The sequence below is a fragment of the Xenopus tropicalis genome, chromosome 7 (assembly GCF_000004195.4).
Source record: "Xenopus tropicalis strain Nigerian chromosome 7, UCB_Xtro_10.0, whole genome shotgun sequence".
NCBI lineage: Eukaryota > Metazoa > Chordata > Amphibia > Anura > Pipidae > Xenopus > Xenopus tropicalis.
Window position 1 is genome coordinate 78843807 of NC_030683.2, and position 25642 is coordinate 78869448.

Here is a 25642-nt window from a genome sequence, read left to right on the forward strand (position 1 = left end):
AAGAAAAGAGGTAATTTATCTACTTAAATGGTGTCAGAAAAGGAGTATTGAAATATGTAAAAGTTAGAAAACAAATGCCTATAAGAAAATATATTTATTGCAAGAATGCTAAAAAAAAACAAACAAAAAAACAAAAACACAAAGAAAAACTTACTTTCTGAAAGGTTTTGGTGTTCCCAGGTCAGTAAACCTGCTAAAAATATAAAAAGTCATGAGCAAGAAGAACAAACAGTTGTGTGCGCAGTCCTCATAAAGTGATATGTAAAATAAAGTTTATATTCTTTTTATACTATATGGATGTGCCCTGCTCCTCTCTTACATTCAGAAAGTGAAATGTCCCATAAATAGATAATGATTTGCCATAATAAAATGTAACGAAGAAGCACATATTTCTTTCCAAATAATTACTGTCCTCATACCTGTCTGCTTCACCTGTCTCTTCATGTAGGTGGTCAAGTGGTGGCGATGGAAAGTCAAATATTGGGCCAGATGTGCGAGTACCACCATCAAGGGTATCAGCTGATGACATATTTTCACCACACCTAAAATCTGTGGGAAAAAAAGAGCAAGAGCATATAGCAATGTAAGTGTAGAACAATTCCACATATTATTATCCTTTTATTTACATAGCACCAATATATTTGATGTGTTTTAAGGATACTGGTCCCTGCAACTCTGTATTTTAATGTTTTCCATAGCAATTAAAAAATAAGCAATTAAATAACTTATAAATTTGTCTTGTAAGAGAGGTACTAACTTCCTTCCACTTCTCTGCCAACTTCCTGAAAGGTGTATGCTGCACCCAAATTAGATGATGGAGAGAACGGTGTGTCAGAACCCTCAATGGAGCCACCGCTAGTGCGCAATCTACTTCCATCTGCTGGTTCAGGGCTACTGGATGAAGATGTGGATAAGTGCTTGGGGTGGCGTGGCCGCTGAAGTTCCATAGCCCTGCCAACTGAACATAAAAATCAAGACATCGTAAAAGTGTTAATAAACCAGTTTTTCTATCATTTTTTCCCTAACGGGAACCATATTAATTTGGCGAACTAGTTGGGGGGGGACACAAATATTCATGCCAATGGTACAAGTTATATGGCAAAATGGATTATTTACATAACGCCAACATATTCTGCAGAGTTTTAAAGAGGTTATACACCATTTACATAATTCCCTGCCCCAGTGAAGTTTACAACCTATTCACACGCAGTGTGGTCTAATTTATTTGGAACTAATTGTATGAGGAAACAGAAGTAACAAGCTGAAACATGTATGGTGAGAAAGTAAAACCTCCTTGAATATACACCTGTACTGCTCATGCGGAAATCAAATATAGGACTCTATAGCTGCTAAACATATACCTGTTAATTACTTGCCAGTTCCACTAAAACATTTTGGCTATTAGAAGCTTGGAGGCTGTAAGTGCAGATGTAAAGTCCATGGCTCTTCTGGTGCCTCTGAATACTGTGCCTTACTAATTCAGATTAGTAAGTAGCAATCTGGACACAACTGCTTTGTGTATGGAGTTTTAATATGCACTTATTTGGTTGTTACTGCAACCTTACTATGACCAGCACATATGCTCATATAAGGGTAAATGTCCAACTGGATATTCAGGCCCAAGTAAAGATATGCAGTATTCTCCTGATAAACTCATAGAATAATTCTGTAAGTGCCTTACAGAGGGAGTTTTCATGGCAAATAGGCACATATATACACTTCAGACTCATTCTGTGCAGTGAAACATTGACTGGAAAGAAACTGCAAGGATGTACATTTTTCATATATAAACTGAGAAACTACCTTTTCATTTTTTAGCTGGATTTACTTAACATTACATTTTAAATGAAAGATTGTATCCCTTTAAACAGCAGTATCTGCATCACAGGTTATCAGTGATATACCTGCCAACATAGGCTGAGATATTATAGATGTTTCTCAACTATATTTTAGAGCTAACCATTATTATTTAATCACTCTATTCTGAATTCCAGTTATTTATATGCTGCTTCTTCATATAACGATTGGTACTGTTCCTGGAGGAGTTTTTGACATGCTCACTCTCTTATACACACTCATCATCCTCATTAGCATGCAGACAAATATTCAGTTATTGAGAATACCAAATTAGCCATATAGTCTGAGGTCCTGGGTTGGAATATTTAGATAATTAGTGACAACAATTTGCAATGTGACTGGTAGGATTTATACGTACTTGCATTACTATCTTGTCGGCTAGGCTTCCTCTGAGGTGCAAGGATGCTGGGAAACCCTCTTCGCTTCACCTTTTCCTCACCCTCCCGATCTTTCTTCATACTTTGCTAAAACAAGAGCAAAACAGAAGGTTTGCTTATTTCAGATAAGTAGACAATATTTTTAGTGTTTTCATCAAAGTGCAAATGTGATTTATAGCTGTATATATGTATATAGATATATACACACATATGTACATACACAGATATAAATTTACTTAGATATCTGTATATGCATATACATATCTGTATATATGGATTTTTTTATCGATTTTTTTTAACTGCATATAAAGCTTACGGTACTACTGGACATTAATGGATACTAATGCGGACAATATAAAACACTGGAAGATTAAGATATCTTAATTTACCTTAATTTTTGGGAGGAATCCAATTCGACCACGTTTCTGTTCAAGACTTCGTGGCTCTTTAACTTTCACACCAAGATGCTTCATATAGGTTAGAATCACATATTGTATGGTATTGCTGTGAATAAACAGCATTTTTCAGTATATTATTATTAACATTTATTTATAAAGCGCCAGCATATTCCGCAGTGCTGTACAATAAGTGGGTTTCATACATTGGACATACAGAGTACCATATAAAGCAATCAATAACCGATACAAAAGGTGAAGAGGGCCCTGCCCAAAAGAGCTTACAATCTACAAGAAGTATACAAAGAATGCAGATCTATGAAATCTATTTAGGTCCTCAAGCACACTTATTCAGCTATCCCATGGTAGGTGTGCATTTAACTATAAGAAACACTATACCCCCAGAATGAATACTTAACCAACAGATAGTTTCTATTAAATAGTATCGGTCACATAGTGTATGAACCTGCCCTGATCATTCACAAATTTTGGAAAGTAAATTTGTAATAATGACAAACTAATTTAACATATACTATTGCTTTTTACAGATACATGATGGCGGGTGCAACAATGAAGGCAGGCATATATTCTGGAACATGGAGATATATTTGTCTTCCCCTTTGGGAGACATATATTAACACTCTTACACACACACACACACACACACCTCATATACTACTAAATGTTACACACATATCTATACATATTACCCTGGACCAGCTGTAGTCTGTCATGGTTATATTTAATAGGTTATTTACATTGCATATCATTTATAACTGCTCTTGAAACAAAGGTATTTTAATCACCTTGGTGAGTGGCACTTTTACAATATAGGTAATACAGGGATCCCCAACCTTTTTTACCCCGTGAGTAACATTCAGCTGCAAAACTTGTTCGTGAGCAACACAATACGTGAACAGTAGCGCAAACACAATTTTTAATAATAATAATATACACTATATTAAAATGTTATATAATATCAAAATATTAGTGTGAAATCTGGCACTGCATGTTTTCTGCCAGTTTTTGAAAATCTGAGGTGTAGCTGATGGGAAGCAGTATGGCACACTGGAGCTCTGAGGATACAGATGGGAAGCAGTATGGCACACTGGAGCTCTGAGGGTACAGATGGGAGGCAGTATGGCACACTGGAGTAGTGAGGATACAGATGGGAGGCAGCATGGCACACAGAAGCAGCAAAGATAAATATAGGACAGAATGGCAGGAGCAAACAGGTAGAGGAGATTGTGGACAGGATAAGGGCACAGAGGAACAAGGAATAAAAGAATGTAAGATGTGGAACTTTTTGGAAACATATTTCTGGTACAGCAAGATTGGAAAAAAGGTAATGGTTAACAGAAAATGTGAAATATATGAAATATGAAAAAATTGGCACAGCAGTGGCATGGGCTGGGGAGAAGGGATCACTAGGATGCCTTACCAGAAAAGTATTGTGCTGGGAACAGATAAAAAATATTCAGTGGAGGGGAGCTGGAACTCAAAAGATTGTGCTGGTATAATTAACAGCTGGATTTTACAGGAGGTTCACAGGACTGATCAGGATCTTTTCTCACCCTCCTTCCTAGCCCCCCTGCTCCCTGATTTGCGATTGTGCCTCCAGTCAAATCCAGCAGTCAGTTATAGCAGCACAACCTTTTCTCTCCCCCCCCCCCTTCCTAACTCCTCCAGTTCCCTCTCTTGTGACCCTGCCTCCTGTCATAGCTCTCCCTCTGTTCCGAGCCCTTCCTGCTCCCTCACTAGCAATCCTGCCTCCTGTCCTATCTCTCCCTTCGTGTCCAGCTCTGCCTGCTCCCTCACTTGCCATCGTTCGTGCCTCCTGTCAAATCCAGCAGTGAGTTATAGCCGCAACATCTCTCCGTGACTCTTTCCAGCCCCGACTGCTGACTGCTGAATTTGACAGGAGGCACGATTGATGGCAAGTGAGGGAGCAGGCGGAACTGGGAACGAAGGGAGAGATAGGACAGGAGGCAGGATCGCAAGTGAGGGAACACAACTAGAGATTACTGGGGGGAGAAAAAGAGATCGCAGACATACTTACAGTTGCGATAACGAGGTGAAGTTCTTCCTGGCTGTCCCCACTATATATGGCCAGAGCAGTTTTCCAACTGTTTAAATTCCTGCAGGTGGACCCAGGTGGACTTATGATTGGTTGACACATAATGTACAGCCCCCAGCTGCCTGATTGTCTTATCAATCCTGATCTAGACAAGACGGCAGCGAGTTCAGTAAATATGGGCTAATCTCTTCTGCGCTCCAGACAATAATGTACCAGGTTAACTGACACCTGCAGGGAGACCTACGCGAGCAACATCAAGAGTGGCTGCGAGCAACATGTTGCTCGCGAGCTACGGGTTGGGGATCCCTGAGGTAATATAAAAATCTGAGTAACATACAGTAAATTTGCATCCCAACTGGACTCTTGAGCCTGAGTGTAATTCAGCAATCAGGTCCCTTAAATGTCCAATGCTCAATTAATGGAGAAAATGCAAATTGCTGACTGACTTTTTATTTCATTGGAAGATTGTGTTCTAAGGGGCAGTTTACCCCCTTGTTCAACATAAGTTCAATGAATTTGCCCTAAACATACCTTTTGTTTTTTGGTTTAGTGACAAAAAAAAAAAACTAAGCTTTCTATTATTATTTGAGCTAAACAGTGCAAACAGGTAGACTGAAGTAACAACTGTGGTCCTTGCAAAGTAGATAATCAGACTACCAGCCGATACAAACCCTGCTTGCGCATGCGCAGTTGGAGGTAGCACAAAATCCGCTTAAACTGTGCATGCACAAGCAGGGTCCGTGTTGGCGGTGAGACCCGAAGTCTCTTCAGTTTCTAAGAAGATGATGGCCACGTACGCTGCTGCGCTACTCTGCAGTTTTAGCTGGGGGTTAGCAATAGGGACAGTGTTTAAACTTATAAATTATGCGATAAGGGAGAGGTGAGGGTGTCAAGGCAGTGATAGTTAAAGGAGAAGGAAAGGTAAAAACTAAGTACCGTATATACTTGAGTATAAGCCGTTCCAAATTTAAGAAGAGGTACCTAATTTTACTGGAGAAAACTGGAAAAAGGTATTGACTCGAGTATAAGCCTAGGGTGGGAAATGCAGCAGCTACTGCTAAGTTTCAATAATCAAAATAAATACCAATGGGTCAACAAAAACAATATGGTATCAACAATGATACTTTAAGAGTACTACCCCCTTAGCTCAATCAGCAACCAAGCTAAACATAAAGAGTTAAAAACCTTCAAAACTATGATTTATATAGAATATAAAGTGCAATGATGAAGATGAATTTGGGAGCGGGCCAGGGCACTGGAGGGTCTGGTTGCGAGTGGCCTAATTTGCACACAAAGGACAGAGGGTGCTAGTCTGGAGGGACCCATGGAACCCGAGGGTGACTTTTTCAGCACATTTTTGGTGCTGAAAAACTAGGCTTATACTCGAGTATATACAGTAAGCTTTATCAGAAAGGTCTATGTAAATACAGCCATAAGCACTCAAAGAAATGCTGCACTGACTTCTCTGTAAAAAGATTAGTTGTGTCTGTTTTCCTCTGCCACAAACACGCAGCTTTCAGCTTCCTGCTCCCCCCCTCCCTCAAGAATGCTAAGCTCTCACTCCCCCCCCCCCTTAGGAATGTGGATCTGAGCCAATCAGCAGGAAGCTGACTCACAGTCTAACTAACTGAGCATGTTCACTTGGTCCCGGTGTCTGTGCAGGAGTGAGGCATTATGGGAACTTTCTTTACACAGCTCAGCATTTTTTTCTTCCTGTTTGGCTTCAGATCTTCTGAACAGGAGAAATATGGGGAGACTTAAGGGCACTATTGAGACAACTGAAGGTATGCCTGCAGCTTGAGATTAACTCTTTATTAGCCTTTCCTTCTCCTTTAAGGTGGCTTTTAGTGCCAGAGGGTATAGTTCTCCATACAGGTTCCACTGTATGTGCTGCAGCAACAGTATTTTTCCTACTCTAGCAATACTCCCAGTACAACACATCCTCTGTACCATAAAACTACAGTTAAAGTGCAACAAGTAGCTGATATTGTCTAGTTATAATAAATAGCTACAGTTACTGCTTGCATCCAGATAGGAACCAACTCTGAATAAATAGCTACAGTTACTGCTTGCATCCAGATAGGAACCCACCCCGTACTGTAACCATTTTATCAGAATCAGCATCATATCATTGACACAGATTAATATTTTAATATTTTAAAACTTAAAACTGAGCAGCATATAGACTTTCATCCCTTTCTGATGATGCAGCAGTTTATATTGCTTTGAACAGCAAATTTTAAGTGATATTGTGTGCAGCTATTTATTTGTAATGATATAACAGTAATCAAAGTGCTCAGTTTATGTTATACGGATTTACTACTGCAATAATGAATCAGCCACCAAGCTATAGAACACTGTTGCCACAAAGAAACACCCTATGTGATAAAGCCTTCATTATTAAAAATTAGAGACATGTAGGAACTAGTGGCTATTTTTTAATCATCACTATTAAGAAATAGAGAATAAAACTTGAGGGAAACAAATTAGTCCCCAGTGATACCAATGGTAAATGTCACAACAAGCAACAGTCTCAGGTCAGAGACAACTTGTTACAGTTCTCATTGTGGTTACAAGGAAGCTATTTACAAAGCTTGATTGCTGCTAAGCAGTAGCCAAATTCATAACCCATATTAGGGCATAGCCCTCTGACAAAATAATCCAGCAAAGAGAGAATATCCTTTAAAAAAACAAAAAAACACATTTTCTCTTGCGTGGTATAAAATCTGCAAGACCTGCAAAGTACATGTTCTTTTTGTTCACAATACACAGCAGTAAAAGGTCTACTAACCCAGGTAAAATGTACTAAAATGCTGGAAAAAGACATATGCACAACACACATTTTATACTTAGAGAGGATCTTACCTCTTTTCATCTTCAGGAGTCTGTGATGAAAACCTAAAAGAGGAGAAGAATATAAAAATGTGTGTTATAATGCTGCCAACTTTTATTATGAATAAATACATAATTATTTTTTAGATAAACTTCAGCTTTCAAAATATGTCTTACTTTGATAACAATTAATATGATTTTAAATGTACCGTGTTACATACTATATATTTTATAAAATTCCTCTAAATCAACTTAATACAAACTGCTGCATTTTAAGTGCATTTCAAGCCCCTAAATAAGCAAGCTAGTTTTTGAATAATTTAAAATGGGTAAATACATCTTCTCTTACTAAAATTAGCGACTGTTTTTACATTTCTGGTAACTTACTCAAAGCTTGCAGTTTACAGTATATTATTTACCTACATGTTCTTGATTACCAAGGCACACTATCAAAATGATCAGTTCCAGGATTTTATGAATACTAAAATTACCAATATGTACAGGATTAATAAAAACACTGTATAAAATGAACTGTACATTAATCACAAAAAACATATGCTTTTGTAAACACAATCTAAATCTTTTGACGCCAAACCAGACATGTATCTATCTACATTTTTAGGTGTCACCAAAGCTTTCAATAATAAAATTGCCCATCAAAACTTGGCATTTGCATTCTTGACCATCATAAAACATCACATATATGAAATTTGAATCTGTTAATACAGTATGCATATGAATAGTGCCCAACGTTTTTCATAACTGATGCTCAGACCTCTGCAAATAGGACACCGTTTTCTCTATATATCTCTAACACTCTCTAACTCATTGATACTGCAAATGTTTATAAGATTGATATCCCAAAGGACTAGCAAACAGCAATCCTTTGCTAAACCTAGCAAATTTTACTATCAACCAAAACTTACGGTGTTTTCAAACATCATTGCTATAACCAAAGCAACACATAAACACACATGCGCATAAAGTGTATATATAAGCCAAAGTGATGTCACAATTAATAAAATAAGTGATGAAAAGATCTTGTTACTGATCCTAACCATTTGCTACCACAGTATGTCAACCTTTAGCTAGGGGCATAGAGGTAAGATGATCCCATTTTCTCTGCCTGTTTTACAGGGTGCTGACTGCATACTGTATCAGTTCAGCTATATGGCAATTATGTACCCTTGTGTACAGAGCAACAGAATATGTTGCTGTTTTCTAAAAAAATAATGGCTTTTTAAGATTATCCGATAAAGCCTGCAGAGTTACTTACAGAATTTCATCAATCTTCTGAAGAATCTGCTCTGCACAGACTCTTTCCTTCTCCATTGTATTGCGGTCTCTCAATCGATCTGCATCCAGTTTGGAGAGCTCTCCCTCTGCCAAGGTCAGTCCCATGCTGCGCTTTTGCCTGATGAAGGAAAAGGACCAAGAGTCATATTTTTTTTGCAGCAACAAAAAAAAAATATAAGAAACAGAATAAAGGGCATGCTTACTTAAAATCCTCCAAGTTTTTTTTAACATCCTCAGAGAGCCTTTCTTGCATAGTCTGGATGTATTGTCGATGTAGCTCCTCTGGAATCAGCTCTGGTCTCCTTTTCTCTGAGAAGTAGAAAAAGATTAATTGCAGAATGACTACTAAAAGCAGGAAACCAAATGTTTGCAACACAGTAATTCAAACAGGTTACTAAATAGGAATTCATTATAACGGTCATGTTTACTGCACATATATGTAACAGCTATCACGTAAAAAAAAGGACCCCTGCGCACATAAAGGGGTGGTTCACCTTAAAGTTAACTTATCAAATGACCTGTTCCCAGAAACTTTGCAATTGGTCTTCATTATTTCTTTTTTATGGTTTTTAAATGATTTGCTCTGTTAACTTACAATTTTATTGTTGCTTTTAATTCCATTATCTTTCTATTCAGCACCCCTTTTATTCAGATTTTAGTGTCTTATTTAAACCACTGCCTAGCTGCTAAGGTAAATGAGAACCTGCTAATTTTTTTTAAAATTCCACACTGTAGAGTTACCAAACAAAAAACTAAATAAATGAAAAACCATAAACAAAAAAATGAAAAATTAATTGCAAATGGTTTCATAATATCACTGTCTACATCATACTAAAAACTCAATCAAAGATGTGGGGCTTTTAAAAGTTTGCACTTCTGTAACAAGCAAGACACAGACTTGTTACAAAAATTAAAAATATCCCCTAAAATGTTTATATGCCCTTCCTCTCATTCACACAATGTGTTAAGACATGATTTATCCTATGCTGAACTTACCTAATTCAAGAGCAACATCATCTGGGACAGAAACTCTAAGATTCTGTAACAAAGAGAGCAGCAAAATATATTAATTTATTATGTTAAAAAAAACAAACAAAAAAAAAACACATCTCCTAGTATCAGACATTGTGTACTCATTTAAAAACACTGGAAAAAATGCCCCAGTAATCAGCACTAAGGCACTACACATTATAAATAATAGTATAACCCTGAAAAATGTTATTTCAAAACCGTTATGCAATAAAACTAAAAACTCTATTCACATAGATTGATACAGTGCTGTTTATTCCATTTCCTGAGTGCGCAGCTAACTAATCCACCATAACATTATTTTAGAGGTGTATTATAAGCATCTAGAGATTGGGTTGCTACAACAGTTTTAAATCATTCTCACCCCGGCTTTTTCTAAGAAGAATTGGTTGAACTCCAGAAACACCCTGCGAGTCTCTTTAGAATTTGTTTGCTGGTACAAGTCTGTATAGAGGTAGCACAGCTGAAAGACAATGAGGAACAGTTTAGCTAGGCTTTGCAAGGAATATTACAGATAAACCCTTAGGATTGCTGGACTTACCATGGCTGCTGGATCAAATTGGGAGACCACATGATGTATAAATACTGCTAGGTGAGCTGGGTGTGATTTTAACAGGTCCATGCTCTGGAAACAGCTACACTGCCCATTCATCTGCTGAGATTTCAAAAGTGGGCAGAAAATAATTTATATATATATATATATATATATATATATATATATATATATATATATATATAAAAAAAAATATATATATATATATATATATATTTATGCACATATATAAAAACAAACCCAAAAAACTCTTTACTACCTGCTCTGGTTCGGCATCAAAGTCATCATCCTCTGCACCAATAATATTATGAGTGAAGCGAATAGAGGGGCTTCCCATACTTGACTGTGAGTCCTAATGATAGAGAGAAGATTTATTTATATCAAAATCTTGGAGAGGTTAAGCTATTTAGTATCACAGCATTGTTTGAGTCTTATAATTATAACTGGAAACAGAGACTGTTCTGATCAAAAGTTTTTATATCCTTGAATGTTTGGGCTGATACTATAGACTCATACTTAGCTTAGGTAGAGTCACCATGTGGTTCTACAAACATATAAATTAGGTTGAGGAAACCGGTCTGTAGTTGGGAATCTGATCAGCTATTGTCCTGGCTTCAGCTTCAAACCCAGTGGGTGAGCTGTAGCCTATAGGATAAACCCATGTAAATGGGTTTTTTTTTTTTTTTTAAGAGTTTGGAATTCACTCCCAGAATTCCTTTTGTTTGCTTTTGTCTGTATGAGGCAGTCTCCTCAACCTAATTTATATGTTTGTAGAACCACATGGTGACTCGACCTAAGCTGATCAGAAAACCCTACACTACACTGATGAGCCCCAGAAAGGGCGAAACCGGTCTGTAGTTGGGAATCTGATCAGCTATTGGCCTGGCTTCAGCTTCAAACCCAGTGGGTGAGCTGTAGCCTATAGGATAAACCCATGTAAATGGGATTTTTTTAAGAGTTTGGAATTCACTCCCAGAATTCCTTTTGTTTGCTAAACGTATGATCACAACTGTATTAGTAACATAAAAGAAAATGGAATTGGGAAATATAAATTGCATCTGGCCATGGGATTTAAGCCAGTTAGGAAATCAGCACCGTATTTATTTATTTATATATGCCCAAAAATGCCGTTAGTAATACTTTTTTTCCTTTTGGTCTACAGTCTGCCACAAATACTCTAAAATATTTAATCACTGTTGTTGATATAAAAATCATACCGTGTCCTGAATCTCACTTTTCTCAGGACTTTCCTCCAGGAAGCTTTTCTCTCGCTGTCCACTACGGGGGCTCTGTGAGGAAAAACAGTGGTGTAACTCGCCAGTCTGACAGTCCAAATCATAATACCACCATACAGATTCAAAAGTTTCAACAATGCTTCTGATGGCAAACATACCAACTCTATACCAACACTGAATGTAAAAATGTGTATCAGAAACAGGAATACAAAAGAATCATCCTTTTTTAGAATAAGGTGCTAGAGAGCTGATTGGACAAGAAACAAAGCTAAACCTTATATGACAAATATTCTCTCTCTCAAATATACAGATATAGATCTACTATCTGCAGTTCTTTTTATTTAGAATGCTCTGAAATCCAAACATGTAATTCCCCATATTATTAATAATATGCAATCCTTCAAGTTCCTCTCTAGTAATATGACAATGCTTTTTAACAAACACATAACACAGCACAAATATTTGCTTAAAGGAGAAGGAAAGTCATTTTGGCATTCTACTGCCAATAGAGTCGCCACATTAGTGCCACCTAGAACACTATATTTATTCTGTAGAAGGCTTTATCACACCTGAGTAAAGAGCCCTAGAAGCTTTCTGTTTGCCTGGCCTTCATAGCTTCTGCTACAACTCTATCCCTTGCAGCTCAGATTACACATTCCTAAGGGTGGTGGGAGTGAGTTTTATGAATTCTTATGGGAGGGGGGAGCAGGAGAAGGCAGAGAGGAGTCTGCTGGAGATTTTTCTGAGAGAGGAAGTCTGATACCAACGACATGTTTACAAAAAATGAGACAAGAAATCCTGTGTTTCTTTTGAGGACTCAGTGGAGCTTTTCTGTGAGTGCTTATGGCTGTATTTACATAGACCTTTCTGATTACTAAGCTTACTAAGTTTTTACCTTTCCTTCTCCTTTAAACAACTGTGATGGTTTCTACAGTGTTTAGATGCAAATGTTATATATTGTTGGGAAATTTTAATTACAGCAACACTCCTTTAACAGGAAAACCCACACTCTGAAGAATTCTGGATAACAGATCCCTGAACTGTATAAAGTATTTAGCACTTACATCTGCAATGTCACTGTTTGGTCGTGATCCATCCCCACTGCTGTAATCTGTGCGTCCCAGTATGTCGCTAGAGTCTGCATCAAGCTCACTGATCTGCAGTGATTCAGAACCCTGCTAAGATGATCAGAAAGAAGCAAATTATTTATAGGCACTGTCTCCATACTTTGTTACTTAATAGCATTGCACACAGTTAAAGGAAGAAAATTATTACCTTAAGTGGGTTTTGTGTATCAAAGTGAACATACAAAGAATCCTTTAACACTGCACAGCTATGCAGCAAAGCAATTTCTAAAATGCATGACAATTAAATAGGTTATAGACCTTCCAAACACTTTTTTTCAGCTCAGGTTTTAGAAATAAAGATTTTTTTATTTAATTTGTGACTTTTGTACTAAAATTGAAGTCAAAACATTAACCCCTTTCTAGTCTGACATCTCTGTAATGCATATGCAGACTGAGCTGTTAGAATTTTCTGCTTTAGTTGATCTGGCAGCATCTGGGGATGTAACTTTTGCATCAATTATAACAGCTGCCTTTAGGCCAATGCCACACAGCGCAGATTCTCAGCCTGTGGATAAAAGCATATCAGCAGGCCAAGAATCCACCTCATGTGGCAGGAGCCTTAATGAAACTCAGGGATTATGCTTAGGAGGGCCAAAGATAAGATATGAATCAACTAATGAATCAAATTAAAACAGCTGCTCTACGGAGACATAAGAAGGTAAGAAATCAAACTTTAAACTTCATAAAGAGTCTGGTGTACTATCTGAAAACTGATCTGAAAAAAAAAAACAAATAGTGAGCAGTGCTAAATGCCCTAAATGGTGCAATTAAAAAGCTTCAAATTACATAATTAGAACAAGCTTCTGGGCTTGCTGTAATGGGATAGCTCACAGTTTACCATGGTCTGTGGGTGCATGATGCATAATCAAAAGAGATGATGTGAAATCCCCAAAAATAAAAACTACAATTTTTTAAAAATCCTTTATTAGGAAATAACAAATGGCCTAATGCGGTGCCTGTCAGGCTCAGCCTATGAGCAAGTGCCACAACTGGCATGAAACGCACTAGGCCATTTGTCCTAAAAAATTATTTTTCTTTTAACTTAATTTTACTTCAGTTTTAGTGATTTTTGCACATTTCACATCATCATCTATTTTGATTTTTCACATAAAGCTATAAGCCAATAATGGTATCACATTACTTGCTTGTGTGAATGAGATATGAAGGCTAAATAGAGGCAATGTAAAAATGCACTTTTAATCTATAATATCTGAAGCTTTAAAACTTAGAAAGCTTGTATAAAAAAAGAGTCATTATAAAAGGGGGTATTCTTTAATAGCGAGCAGCAGTTTTAAAGTAAATTGCTATGGGTAATATATAAGACAAAGAATGTGAATCTGACAAAATAAATAGAGAAGTGAAGTACTGGGTGAATTCCCCAGAAACAATTAAACAAAGAAAGTCACATAAGTGGAACCTCTGGGAGCAGTGGATTTTTAAACGTGTCAAAAGTTGGAGCCCCATTAGATGGAAACCAAAAGATAATTTTCATTTGTTGTTAGAAACAAAACAGCTACAATGTTTGGGATGATTTGACCTCAAGGAAAGAGGGGAGCACTGCATAACTGATATCTATAGAAGACATTTCATTAACTACTGCACTGTAAGTAGTTTAATATTAGTAATAGACAAGTGTTTGTGTTTAGATGGTGCTTCCCAATGTGTTTTAATTAAGGTAGATCGTTTTTATAAACATGGTATATTTTCTTCTTAAAAGAGAATGCAAGTCAAAATTTAAAAAGCATAGTGCCCAATAGTCCTCCTATTGTTTAGTAAAAACGCCACACTTTTGGCTCACCTAATCAAATATTTACTCAGTCACACTTACTTCACATTTTCTAGAACAGGCAGCCATCTCTAAAAAGGTATTCTCCCTTCCTTTCCCTCTTTGCTTCATACTGCACATGTGTTTCGTTCCCTCCCCCCCTCCCCTCTGCCAGATTCGCTTCTGATTGGCTGGTGGGCATGTGTAGCTCAGAACAGGAGACAGGATCAAGTTACACACATGCTCAGAGAATAGGAAGGCTGCCGCTGGCAGCCTACAGGAAGGACAGAGAGATTTCAGTGATGTCACTGTAGTCTTCACACTGCTGTAGGCTGCCAGCACCATATCTCAGAGAAGCAAGCAGGGGATCTGGGAATTTAGACTTAAAGTACTTAAAAAGAATGCCTTTAGACTTACTTTTAATTTATATTAACCTTTCATTGTCCTTTAAAGAGGTGGTTTACCTTTTAGGATTTTTTTCTATGTATTTTACCCAAATATAATTATTTTTTCAATGTTTTTTTCTTATTATTTTGTCTGCTCCATTTTTATGGAACAAATGGCACATCTAAAATCATCTCCCTTATGTTCCCAGAGCATGGTAATGTTATAAAAAAGGCATCTGAGAAGTGGGTAGAAGCTTTCTGGCTGTCAGGGTTCATGTGTAAGCAAGTGTGTGATACAAATGTATCTTGTTAGGTCATTGCACTTATTTGGTTGCATTCCCAAATCAATGGAGCAAATAAATACATTAAATAAAAACCTATTGGGAATAATACATAGGAAAAAAATACTAAAATGTAGACCACCCCTTAAATATTAACTGAAGATGTTGCCAGTAGAAATGACTGATACCAGTGTTTATCAATATGAGCATATTTAAAAGCTGTAAAATGAGAACAGATGAAGTTCCAGTACTTGTGTGTGTCTTGGGAAAGCAACAACAGAAATGTTACAGCCTCCTCTTTTAATAGAGGTTGTACATTATATTACTTTGTTTTTGTTGTTAGTTTTTCCCCACAGTTCAGCAGAAAACAGTGATGACTTTATAAAACTAACTGTTTATAAAACTAACTGCATTCTGGAACTCTAGATCCAAAGTGCCTTGAACACCTTCAATTAACAGTTACACATACCAGCTTTTGTGCTACAATGCAAATTGGTTACATAAGATGGGTATGTACATGCTTACATGCTTATATTTATGTTCCTACCAGCACTTGATGATAGGTTGATCTGGAGAGGAAAAAGATATGTTTGCAACCAGAAGGGACCTAAAAACTTATTTGTCTTTTTCTGTTGTAAAGCCCGTTGGGTGTGATAGCTGGTAAGTAAGATCAATTTTGATATAAACTATAAGCAACTATTTGAAAATTCTTTTAAAAGTAGCTTCTAAAAGCCCTCCTTACATCTGCAAAAACATAATCCTGATCTTTAAATAAAGGCAAAGGCAATGCTGCCATGAGCTGGACATCTGGACATAGTATGCTGTTTCATAGATGTTAAATTTTCGAATGCTTTCTAATACAGACACGCTGCAGTTGTAATGATACCTTATTTAGTATCTTATTTTGGTAACTGTGGAATGTTATACTTACCTGTGAAAGACCTCTGGCTTTCAACAATCGCTCCTGCAACTGGGCTATGTGTTTTTTGCTGTCTTGGATCTCCTTAGAAAGCCTTGGTGATGGAGTAGAGTTATACTCTTCTTGAAATTGCTGAAGAAGGAAGGCAGTAAAGACAAAATGAGACAACACTGAGAAGATTCAATAGTTATAGTAAAAACATACTTTGTTATACTCACTTGTAGCTGGTCTTGTTCTTTCTGGAGCATCTTCTTCAATATGTCCAGTTTCTGAGTATGCACAATGTTATTTTCCTCCTGACATAATAAGTTGGAAATAAGAAGCAAAACAAATCCCTATATAAATACTTGAAGACTCGATTTAGTCATAGCCAAATAGTATCAATATATTAAAATAAGTTCTTCTTCCATGTGCTGTTTTGAAGGAAACGCTGCTTCACCATTACATTTAAATAGTCATGGTTCTAACATATTGTTTATTGAATAGTTTCCCATTCCTCTGAATAAAATATAAAATGACAAAACACAAGAGCCATTAAAACCTTAAGATTATATCTTTATAATCAGTCTTGTGATTTTATGCTCACGGGACTCCTCTGTGACTTATGATATCCTAACATTTTACAATAGGGGAGACATTATTCACTATATAATACAGATATTCTTCATTCTGAAATCTATTCCTGGTTTTGTAGCATTTACAATGTGGTGATTAAAATTTCTTGAAGATTATAAAGCTCAAGTAAGTATTCTGCAGCCAATACAGGACTTAAGCAGGAAACCATACAGAGTTTTGAAGGGACTAAGGCCTGTTGCCCATAGTAGGTTGGTTTGAGTTTATATGCTTATTGAAGCCTTGGCCAACATTATTTTGAAGAACTGCCCGTTAGGCATATAGGAAAAAATTAAATCAGGGATGCCCTTTTATTTCTGTAAGTTTAAAATATCACTTGACTTAACCACAACATTGTTTCCACCACTGGAGGTGAGGTCTAATAGTGCCTGCACTTTGGTTGGGGAAGACAATATTTTTTTTTTTGTCTGTGAAGATTCTCATTCATCTAGGTCATGGTATATCTATAGTAACAAGTAAAATCAACAAGACTTGCTGTGTTTTTCTTGAAGACGTTTTACCAATCATCCAACTGGCTTTCTCAATTGATTCTTAATTGAGAATGCCAGTTGGATGACTGGCGAAACGTCTTCAAGAATAACACAGCAAGTCCAGTTGATTTGACTTATTACTACAGATACAATTTTTTTGTTGTTGTTTGTATTTATATGCCTCCCCCCCCGAGCAATAGGCCATGTTTAGCGGCACGCACATGCATAATGAATACTTCTCCAAGCACTTGCACCAGAAGCTCCCTCTTTGCGTGGGTGGCCTTGCGCTCAGAGGCATTTATTTAAAAAAAAAAAAAAATTATTGTTTCTGCCAACCAATCTATTAGTCTGAACATCTGGTGGATGAAACAATTTTGGGCAGCCAGGTGTATTTATATTGATTGTGGCTGTCCTTTAGCCATTTCAGTAACTACTTACAGTGGAGGAAATAATTATTTGACCCCTCACTGATTTTGTAAGTTTGTCCAATGACAAAGAAATGAAAAGTCTCAGAACAGTATCATTTCAATGGTAGGTTTATTTTAACAGTGGCAGATAGCACATCAAAAGGAAAATCGAAAAAATAACTTTAAATAAAAGATAGCAACTGATTTGCATTTCATTGAGTGAAATAAGTTTTTGAACCCTCTAACAAAAAAAGACTTAATACTTAGTGGAAAAACCCTTGTTTGCAAGCACAGAGGTCAAACGTTTCTTGTAATTGATGACCAAGTTTGCGCACATTTTAGGAGGAATGTTGGTCCACTCCTCTTTGCAGATCATCTCTAAATCCCTAAGGTTTCGAGGCTGTCTCTGTGCAACTCTGAGCTTGAGCTCCCTCCATAGGTTTTCTATTGGATTAAGGTCCGGAGACTGACTAGGCCACTCCATGACCTTAATGTGCTTCTTCTTGAGCCACTCCTTTGTTGCCTTTGCTGTATGTTTTGGGCCATTGTCGTGCTGGAACACCCATCCACGACCCATTTTCAGTTTCCTGGCAGAGGGAAGGAGGTTGTCGTTCAGGATTTCACGATACATGGCTCCATCCATTTTCCCGTTAATGCGAATAAGTTGTCCTGTGCCCTTAGCAGAAAAACACCCCCAAAGCAAAATGTTTCCACCCCCATGCTTGACGGTGGGGACGGTGTTTTGGGGGTCATAGGCAGCATTTTTCTTCCTCCAAACACAGCGAGTTGAGTTAATGCCAAAGAGCTCTATTTTGGTCTCATCAGACCACAGCACCTTCTCCCAGTCACTCACAGAATCATTCAGGTGTTCATTGGCAAACTTCAGACGGGCCTGCACATGTGCCTTCTTGAGCAGGGGGACCTTGCAAGCCCTGCAGGATTTTAATCCATTGCGGTGTAATGTGTTTCCAATGGTTTTCTTGGTGACTGTGGTCCCTGCTAATTTGAGGTCATTAACTAACTCCTCCCATGTAGTTCTAGGATGCTTTTTCACCTTTCTCAGAATCATTGACACCCCACGAGGTGAGATCTTGCGTGGAGCCCCAGAGCGAGGTCGATTGATGGTCATTTTGTGCTCCTTCCATTTTCGAACAATCGCACCAACAGTTGTCACCTTCTCTCCCAGCTTCTTGCTAATGGTTTTGTAGCCCATTCCAGCCTTGTGCAGGTCTACAATTTTGTCTCTGACATCCTTGGACAGCTCTTTGGTCTTTCCCATGTTGGAGAGTTTGGAGTCTGCTTGATTGATTGATTCTGTGGACAGGTGTCTTTTATACAGGTGACTAGTTAAGACAGGTGTCCTTAATGAGGTTGACTAATTGAGTAGAAGTGTCTAACCACTCTGTGGGAGCCAGAACTCTTAATGGTTGGTAGGGGTTCAAAAACTTATTTCACTCAATGAAATGCAAATCAGTTGCTATCTTTTATTTAAAGTTATTTTTTCGATTTTCCTTTTGATGTGCTATCTGCCACTGTTAAAATAAACCTACCATTGAAATGATACTGTTCTGAGACTTTTCATTTCTTTGTCATTGGACAAACTTACAAAATCAGTGAGGGGTCAAATAATTATTTCCTCCACTGTATATTTGTATAATCACCTTAGACATAAAAAGAATGAATATTAGTATGTTATTTAACCTCTGTTGAACGCAATTAGTTATTTTTTTATCCAGGATTGGTAAGCCTTATCTGTAAGAAATGCACCACCCACTGGGGTTCTTTCCATCAGAGCACCTAGCAGTTCTTTTCTCTCAGGAATCGCTTGCTGTGTGCATTTGCAGAATAGAAAACTATTACTCTCCTTCACATGCACCTGTTCATGGCTGCAAGGGATTCCTGGAAAAAAAATGCCAGTATGGAGTTCTAATAGAAGGAACCCTGAGCTGTTGTGTTTTCTACAGCCTGGGACAAAATATAAGCGTTTGTATTGACTGGCCTTTCCAAATCCTAGAAAATATGGGGAGCATGGATGACTTTTGGCAATGTGGTAAAAGCAAAGGATTGATTGATTAATTAATTAATGTCTATATTCATATGCAAGTGGGGTAGGTCTGGGGGGGAAATCCAACCCCTCTTTTCTCTAATTGCATTTATTATGCCCATGTTGAAGCTAAAATTTTCAAGAGTTAAAAAGAAAATAAAAGTATATTAAGAACATTGCAACTGCTCAACTGATATCTCTGAAAAAAACTTGTAAATTATTACCCAGTTCTTATATACAGCTCACTTACCTCCATAAGTATAGGGCTTGTAATACCTTTTCCATGGCCTTGGGTTACTGGAGAATGAGGAGGCATTATGGGACCTAAATTGTGCACATCTGCCTCAGAATCAGTTAAAGGGATGGTGGGTGACCCAGGTGGACGACCTTGTACTGTAAGAGCCACATAGGAGCCCGCTGTGTGATTAAAAATATTGAATATCTTACTTGGAATGTCAACAATCTTGAATGCATACATTATCCTTCATGGTGACAAGATAAACTCTGAAATAACACATTAACTAGCTATTTCTGTAAATATTTTACTGAATACAACATTTTTGTTGCACATTCAAATTTAAATTTATTTATGTGTAGTATTTTTACTATCAAGCAGCATTTGTGGTATCTTTTTTTATTAACAGAATATAACAAAGTATACTTACACTTTATGAGTTTGACCACTTCTATATGATTGGAGTGTGTGACCAAAGTGCCATTAACCTGGATAAGAAAAAAATTCATACACTTTAACTGAAATTGTGCTTTGCCTACTGTTTCAACTACAAACTATCATTTTTTTGTACATTTTAAGGACAAAGTTCTTCCAAGCATTCTCCCACAGTAACAATGGATCAAAAATGAAATTAGCTCCTTCATGCCATCAGCACATACTCTGCTGCTATCCTAATGAATAAAGAAGTAAGAAGCAGAAAAGGCATGCACAGAATAATTTATGTCGTACAGCTGCTGTACTGGAGGTACAGAAACCACAGTAAATGTTTATTATGGACTTTCGCTGCCTACTTATAATAATTTTAGATAGAAAAGCTTTGTCTTTTTTGTCCTTAGTTTTAGAAGGAGCCCTATCAAATAAGTAAAAGCAAATGTCAAACTTAACTAAGCCTATAGTTTAGAAACAAAGCTGTCTTTACATGGAAAAAATGTAGTGTCCTTAAATAAATAACTTTTCATTGTTTTGCTTGTGATTTGTTGATCAGTATTTTCTTTCCCACAAGTCTGCATATGATTTACAAGCCAAAGCTCTAAAATAATGCATAAAGATCTCATTATGAATTCATGTAAAAAAAGAGGATGCTCAGCCAGCAATGTCAGTAGTATCAAAAGAGAAAATACACATTTCCTACCTTGATGATCCGATCCCCAGTCTGAACTCCAGCTCGCATGGCAGCGCCATCTACACAATGAGGAACAGTCAGTACAAAGAGAAAGGCAGAAGGTTTCAACACATAGGGGCACATTTACTAATGCTCGAATCCGAATCCCGAATGGGAAAAAAACGGATTGGAAACGAAAATTTTGCGTTTTTTCGTCACCATCACGATTGTTTCGTATTTGTCGCAACTTTTTTGGCGCCGTCCCGACTTTATCCTATTTCGCGCAATCTGAATTTTTCGCGACGGCACAGAAAAAGTCGCGCAAAGTACAAAACAATCGCGACGGCGACGGCAAAAATAGCAAAAATACCGATCATTACGAAAAAACGCATTCAGACGCTTTCGGACGTTCGTGGATTAGTAAATGTGCCCCATAGTTTCATTCGGCAGGTACCCTAAGGGTCAATACACACTGAGCTACTAGAAGCAGCTACTTTTTCATAGCTACTAAACTCCAGAAAATACCCTGCCATAGACAATACAGAGAATTGCCTCTGCTAAAACACATATAGAGACAATTATCCTTAAATGATCAGCATTTTAGTAGCCGTGACAAGTAGCTGCTACTAGTAGCTCTGTGTGTGTCGTCACCCTAAATCACTGAGTTTGAAATGCCAAAGGCTCATTTTGGTAAGTCAAAAAGGTATAAAGCCCTTGTTGTTGTTGTGTAATATATTATTTTATAACAGATCAACAAAAAAATATGTTGACAGTAAAGCACCATAATTATACAAACTGGTCAATCAAGGTTAACATTTTGGAATGAACAAATATGTATGTTTTAAACACAGGCCTTTCCTGTCTACCATAAAACAAACTAAATACACAGTATTCCAAAAACTTGTTAATTGCACTTGCCTAGATTAATTTGCAGTATGCATTCTAGTTCCTAAGGAGTTCCCTAATCTATGGCAGTTAGGTTGCTTGCCTTAACCTACAATGAATAAGAACTAGTGGTTACACTTAAAGGAGAAGGAAAGTTACAATCAGTGAGGGGTGCCAAAATGTTAGACAACCTTCAGTGATTGTAATCACTTAACTGATACCCTGTGAGCAAGTGATTCTCTTCTGTCTTCACTCCACTTGTGCATTCACAGTAGCAAAAAGCCAAACTTTAACAAGAAAGTTGGAAATTTCACCCTACTGCACATGCGCTGACCCTGGGATTCACAAGAATCTCCAGTTACACCCCACAATGTGACTTTCCTTCTCCTTTAAAAAACAAAAGAAAAAACGCTTCTTTATTGCTTAAGCCTCACAGGGCTGATTCTCAGCCAGCGGATAAACCCAAGCCAAGAATCAGCCCCTACTCTCAAATTAGCTTTCAGTGTCTGCACCCCAGAGTCACTGCATCGACCAGGCAGGCACATGGAGCGGATTCTGGTGCCAAAACGCGAGTATGCATTTTGCCATCCTAATCTGCTCTGTGTACCTGGCACCTGGGTCAAAGCAGAGGCTCTGGGTTCAGGCACACGGAAAGGCTTTTTGGAGCATAGAGGACAATTCTGGCCAAGAATCAGCCTGTGTGGCCTATGCTTTTGGGTTGGAGGGCATTTTAATATGTTTGTGAACGATGAAAACATTCACTTGATATGTATAATTTAAAAATTGTTAAAAACTAAGACTTACCTTCTTTGACAGACTGAACAAAGACAGGGTTATCGCCACTGACTGTCAGGCCAAAGCCATTTTCATCACGTTGGATAACCACACAGCGCTGAACTAAACCTGAATAGAGGAGGAAAAAAAGGATGTAACAGAATAAAAATCTATTATAAAATCTAGAGACCAAGACAGCAAAAAACTAAATAGTCAGATGCACTAGAAGAAGTAAAATTCAGGCCAAGAGAAACAAGGACTCCTTTGAAATACAGGAGAGCAATTCAACAAAATGCAAAAAGCGTGATAAGGAAGGGGGGGGGGGGGGGGGGGGGGAGAAACATGAATAGAGGCAGAAACGTATATATATCCTTTTACTTGGTAACACCTACAGTCAAATGAAAAAAATAAACCAATATATGTACTTGGACATAAACACAAATAAGTAAAACAAAATAATTTGGTACACACTTAATACAATCCATCAGCAACACAAGCAAATTGAAAGCTGAAAGAGCAACTCAAGTACCAGAAAAATATTTCACTGCTTCCCGTCCTAGCAGCCTAATGGAGCCCATGCTGTATCCCAAGTCACCAGTACAGAATTAATTATTGTAAGCTCTTTTAAGCAGGGTCATCTGTACCTCTTGTTTCAGCTATTGGTTGTATAGTGTATGTAATCACCATGTTCAATGTATAGACCCATTTATTGAAACGCTCCACAGAAATCATTGGTGCTTTATAAAACCACAATAACAATAATAATGATAACTGTGGTGCACTCATTGCACATGACTTCATACACATGCCTAAATCAAAAGCTGCATATGAGCACCACTTACAAGTGTTGGAATTTCATAGGGCACTTTGTTCTAAGGCTTGGGGGGGAATCACTGGAGCATGGGAATCTGCATATATCTCTACAGCAGTCCTCTATATTCCCATAAACAAAACAAATAATTTGAAGGTTAATAATGTGAACAGTTCCTATAACTATGACTTTGATGTAGCTGACCAATGTTCAGCTGTAGTTTCACTTGAGCTTTAAAAAGTGACTTACATACATTAACAACTACTCCATGGCTGGGACCAAACAATCAACTTTAGTTTGACCCTTTCCAAAGCTTGCTGAAACTGCCAAATTCAATCTCCAAACATCAGAGTGACATATTGCCCAGACTCATTTTGAGCATACAAACACTTTTATAATAGAGCATTTAATAGGATACAGCAATTATAAAACGGATGGGTGATGCGGTCATATGTGAACTAGTCTTGCAACTGCCAGCATAGGAATTGGCCAAAGTATTTCCAGCTTTAGGACTTCTCAAGTAAGCTAAAGCAAAGAGTCTTTTCCATCTCTACTGTTATTGTGGTCTACAAAGAATGTCTTTGTAAAAGAAAACAACATGGTAACTTGAGCATTTATTTTTAAGTGTAAAACAGCATAGGTTGCACTCTACATAAACACCATTCAATAAATACCATTGCTTCTCTATTTAATATGCCGACACAACATGTTCTTTAAACCTAAGTCAACTAGACCAATGGTGTAGAATGTCACAAGTTTGAATGACTGAAACTCAGGATTAGAACAATAAACCAAATTAACTGACCTCTAAATATAAATTCACAAAAAAATTAGTAGTTGCGTACTACAGACTTAGTTTTGGATTCCAGTCTTCTATATGGGGTGTGTGGTCATTTGCACCAATGAGCTTTTTAAGGACAAAAGTTGTTCTTCAAACATCATAAACACAAGTTATTTGCCTAAATGACACAATCTCTCCACATCAATAGAACAAAAAATATGCCAAATATGCAATTATTTCTATTGATATAGACATTTCCGAACAAAATGTAGTCACATTCCCTAAGAAGTTCCAGTTGAGTGAACTTCAAATACAAATAAGTATTAGGGAAAGCATGCCGATTTTTAAGACAAATTGTGACAGAAGATTATATTTTTTGTGACATGAAAAAACATAAGCAAAGATGCAGTGGCAAAGAATACTTAATGCTGATATTGCTGGTAATTAGGACTTCCCAAGGTAACCTGACAAACCTTGAGCAGAAAGACTAAAACATCCCAAAAGTGGTAAAGACCTTTAAAAGAGACACAGTTACTGCCAATGCGCAGTATTGGCAACAACATTTTTGAGAGAGGAATCCTATGCCTTCAGGAGAAATTTTAACTTAAGTCAATAACTTCCAATAGTGAAAAGTGCATATAGTGACACAAATACAACTGCAATTGTACTCGTATGTTTGACCTCAAGTCATACTGTAGAACTATAATGTGATGGAGTAACATGGCACATTACCAGCCCATGTTTAGCCTAGTGTCTGGAAAATCTTGTGTGGATGTGAATTAACACTCTATTTAGTATCATTCACTCCCAAAATACATTAATCTGCTGTTTTTATGACTTAAAGGAGAAGGAATGAGAAAGTAATTTTGGCATTTTACTGCCAATAGATTCACCACATTAGTGCCACCTAGAACACTATATATTTTTTATTTCAATATTTTTATTTCAATTAAAAGTAATAAAAGACATACAGACTGCTTTCCAAATATCACAGTGTATACAAATAGAACACTATATTTATTCTGCAGAAAGCATTACCATACCTAAGAAAGGAGCCCTAGAAGTTTTCTCAGTTTGTTTAAAAATGCAGCTGCCATTTTAAGTAGCTTCCTGCTGCAGCTTTAGCTGTTGTAGCCCAGATCATACATTTCTAAGGGTGGGGGAGATAGAACAGAACTGCACAGGCTCTGGCCCCCGGAATCATCTGAGAAAGGAAGTCTAAAACCAAGAACATGTTTACAAAAAAAGCAGACAAGAAATCCTGTGTTTCTTTTGATAGAGGACTCGGTGCAACTTTTCTGTGAGTGCTTATGGCTGTATTTACTTAGACCTTTCTGATAAAGCTTTCTTAGTTTTTACATTTCCTTCTCC

General features: G+C 37.3%; 1 protein-coding gene across 7 annotated transcripts in view; it reads right to left on the reverse strand.

The window, feature by feature from the left end:
• arhgef12 (Rho guanine nucleotide exchange factor 12) overlaps positions 1-25642 on the reverse strand; it is a 105854-nt gene that overhangs the window by 27707 nt on the left and 52505 nt on the right. For 2 of the 7 annotated variants that reach the window (XM_031905189.1, XM_031905186.1), the window contains 20 exons: positions 22710-22808; positions 21051-21100; positions 20349-20406; positions 19934-20100; positions 16348-16425; positions 16142-16261; positions 12716-12829; positions 11634-11705; positions 10676-10768; positions 10405-10518; positions 10228-10326; positions 9831-9873; positions 9038-9143; positions 8815-8952; positions 7572-7604; positions 2624-2738; positions 2216-2321; positions 758-958; positions 420-549; positions 155-190 (listed from right to left, as the gene is read on the reverse strand). In XM_031905189.1, the coding sequence (XP_031761049.1) occupies positions 155-190; positions 420-549; positions 758-958; positions 2216-2321; positions 2624-2738; positions 7572-7604; positions 8815-8952; positions 9038-9143; positions 9831-9873; positions 10228-10326; positions 10405-10518; positions 10676-10768; positions 11634-11705; positions 12716-12829; positions 16142-16261; positions 16348-16425; positions 19934-20100; positions 20349-20406; positions 21051-21100; positions 22710-22808 (1972 nt within the window). 7 annotated transcript variants of the gene reach the window in all.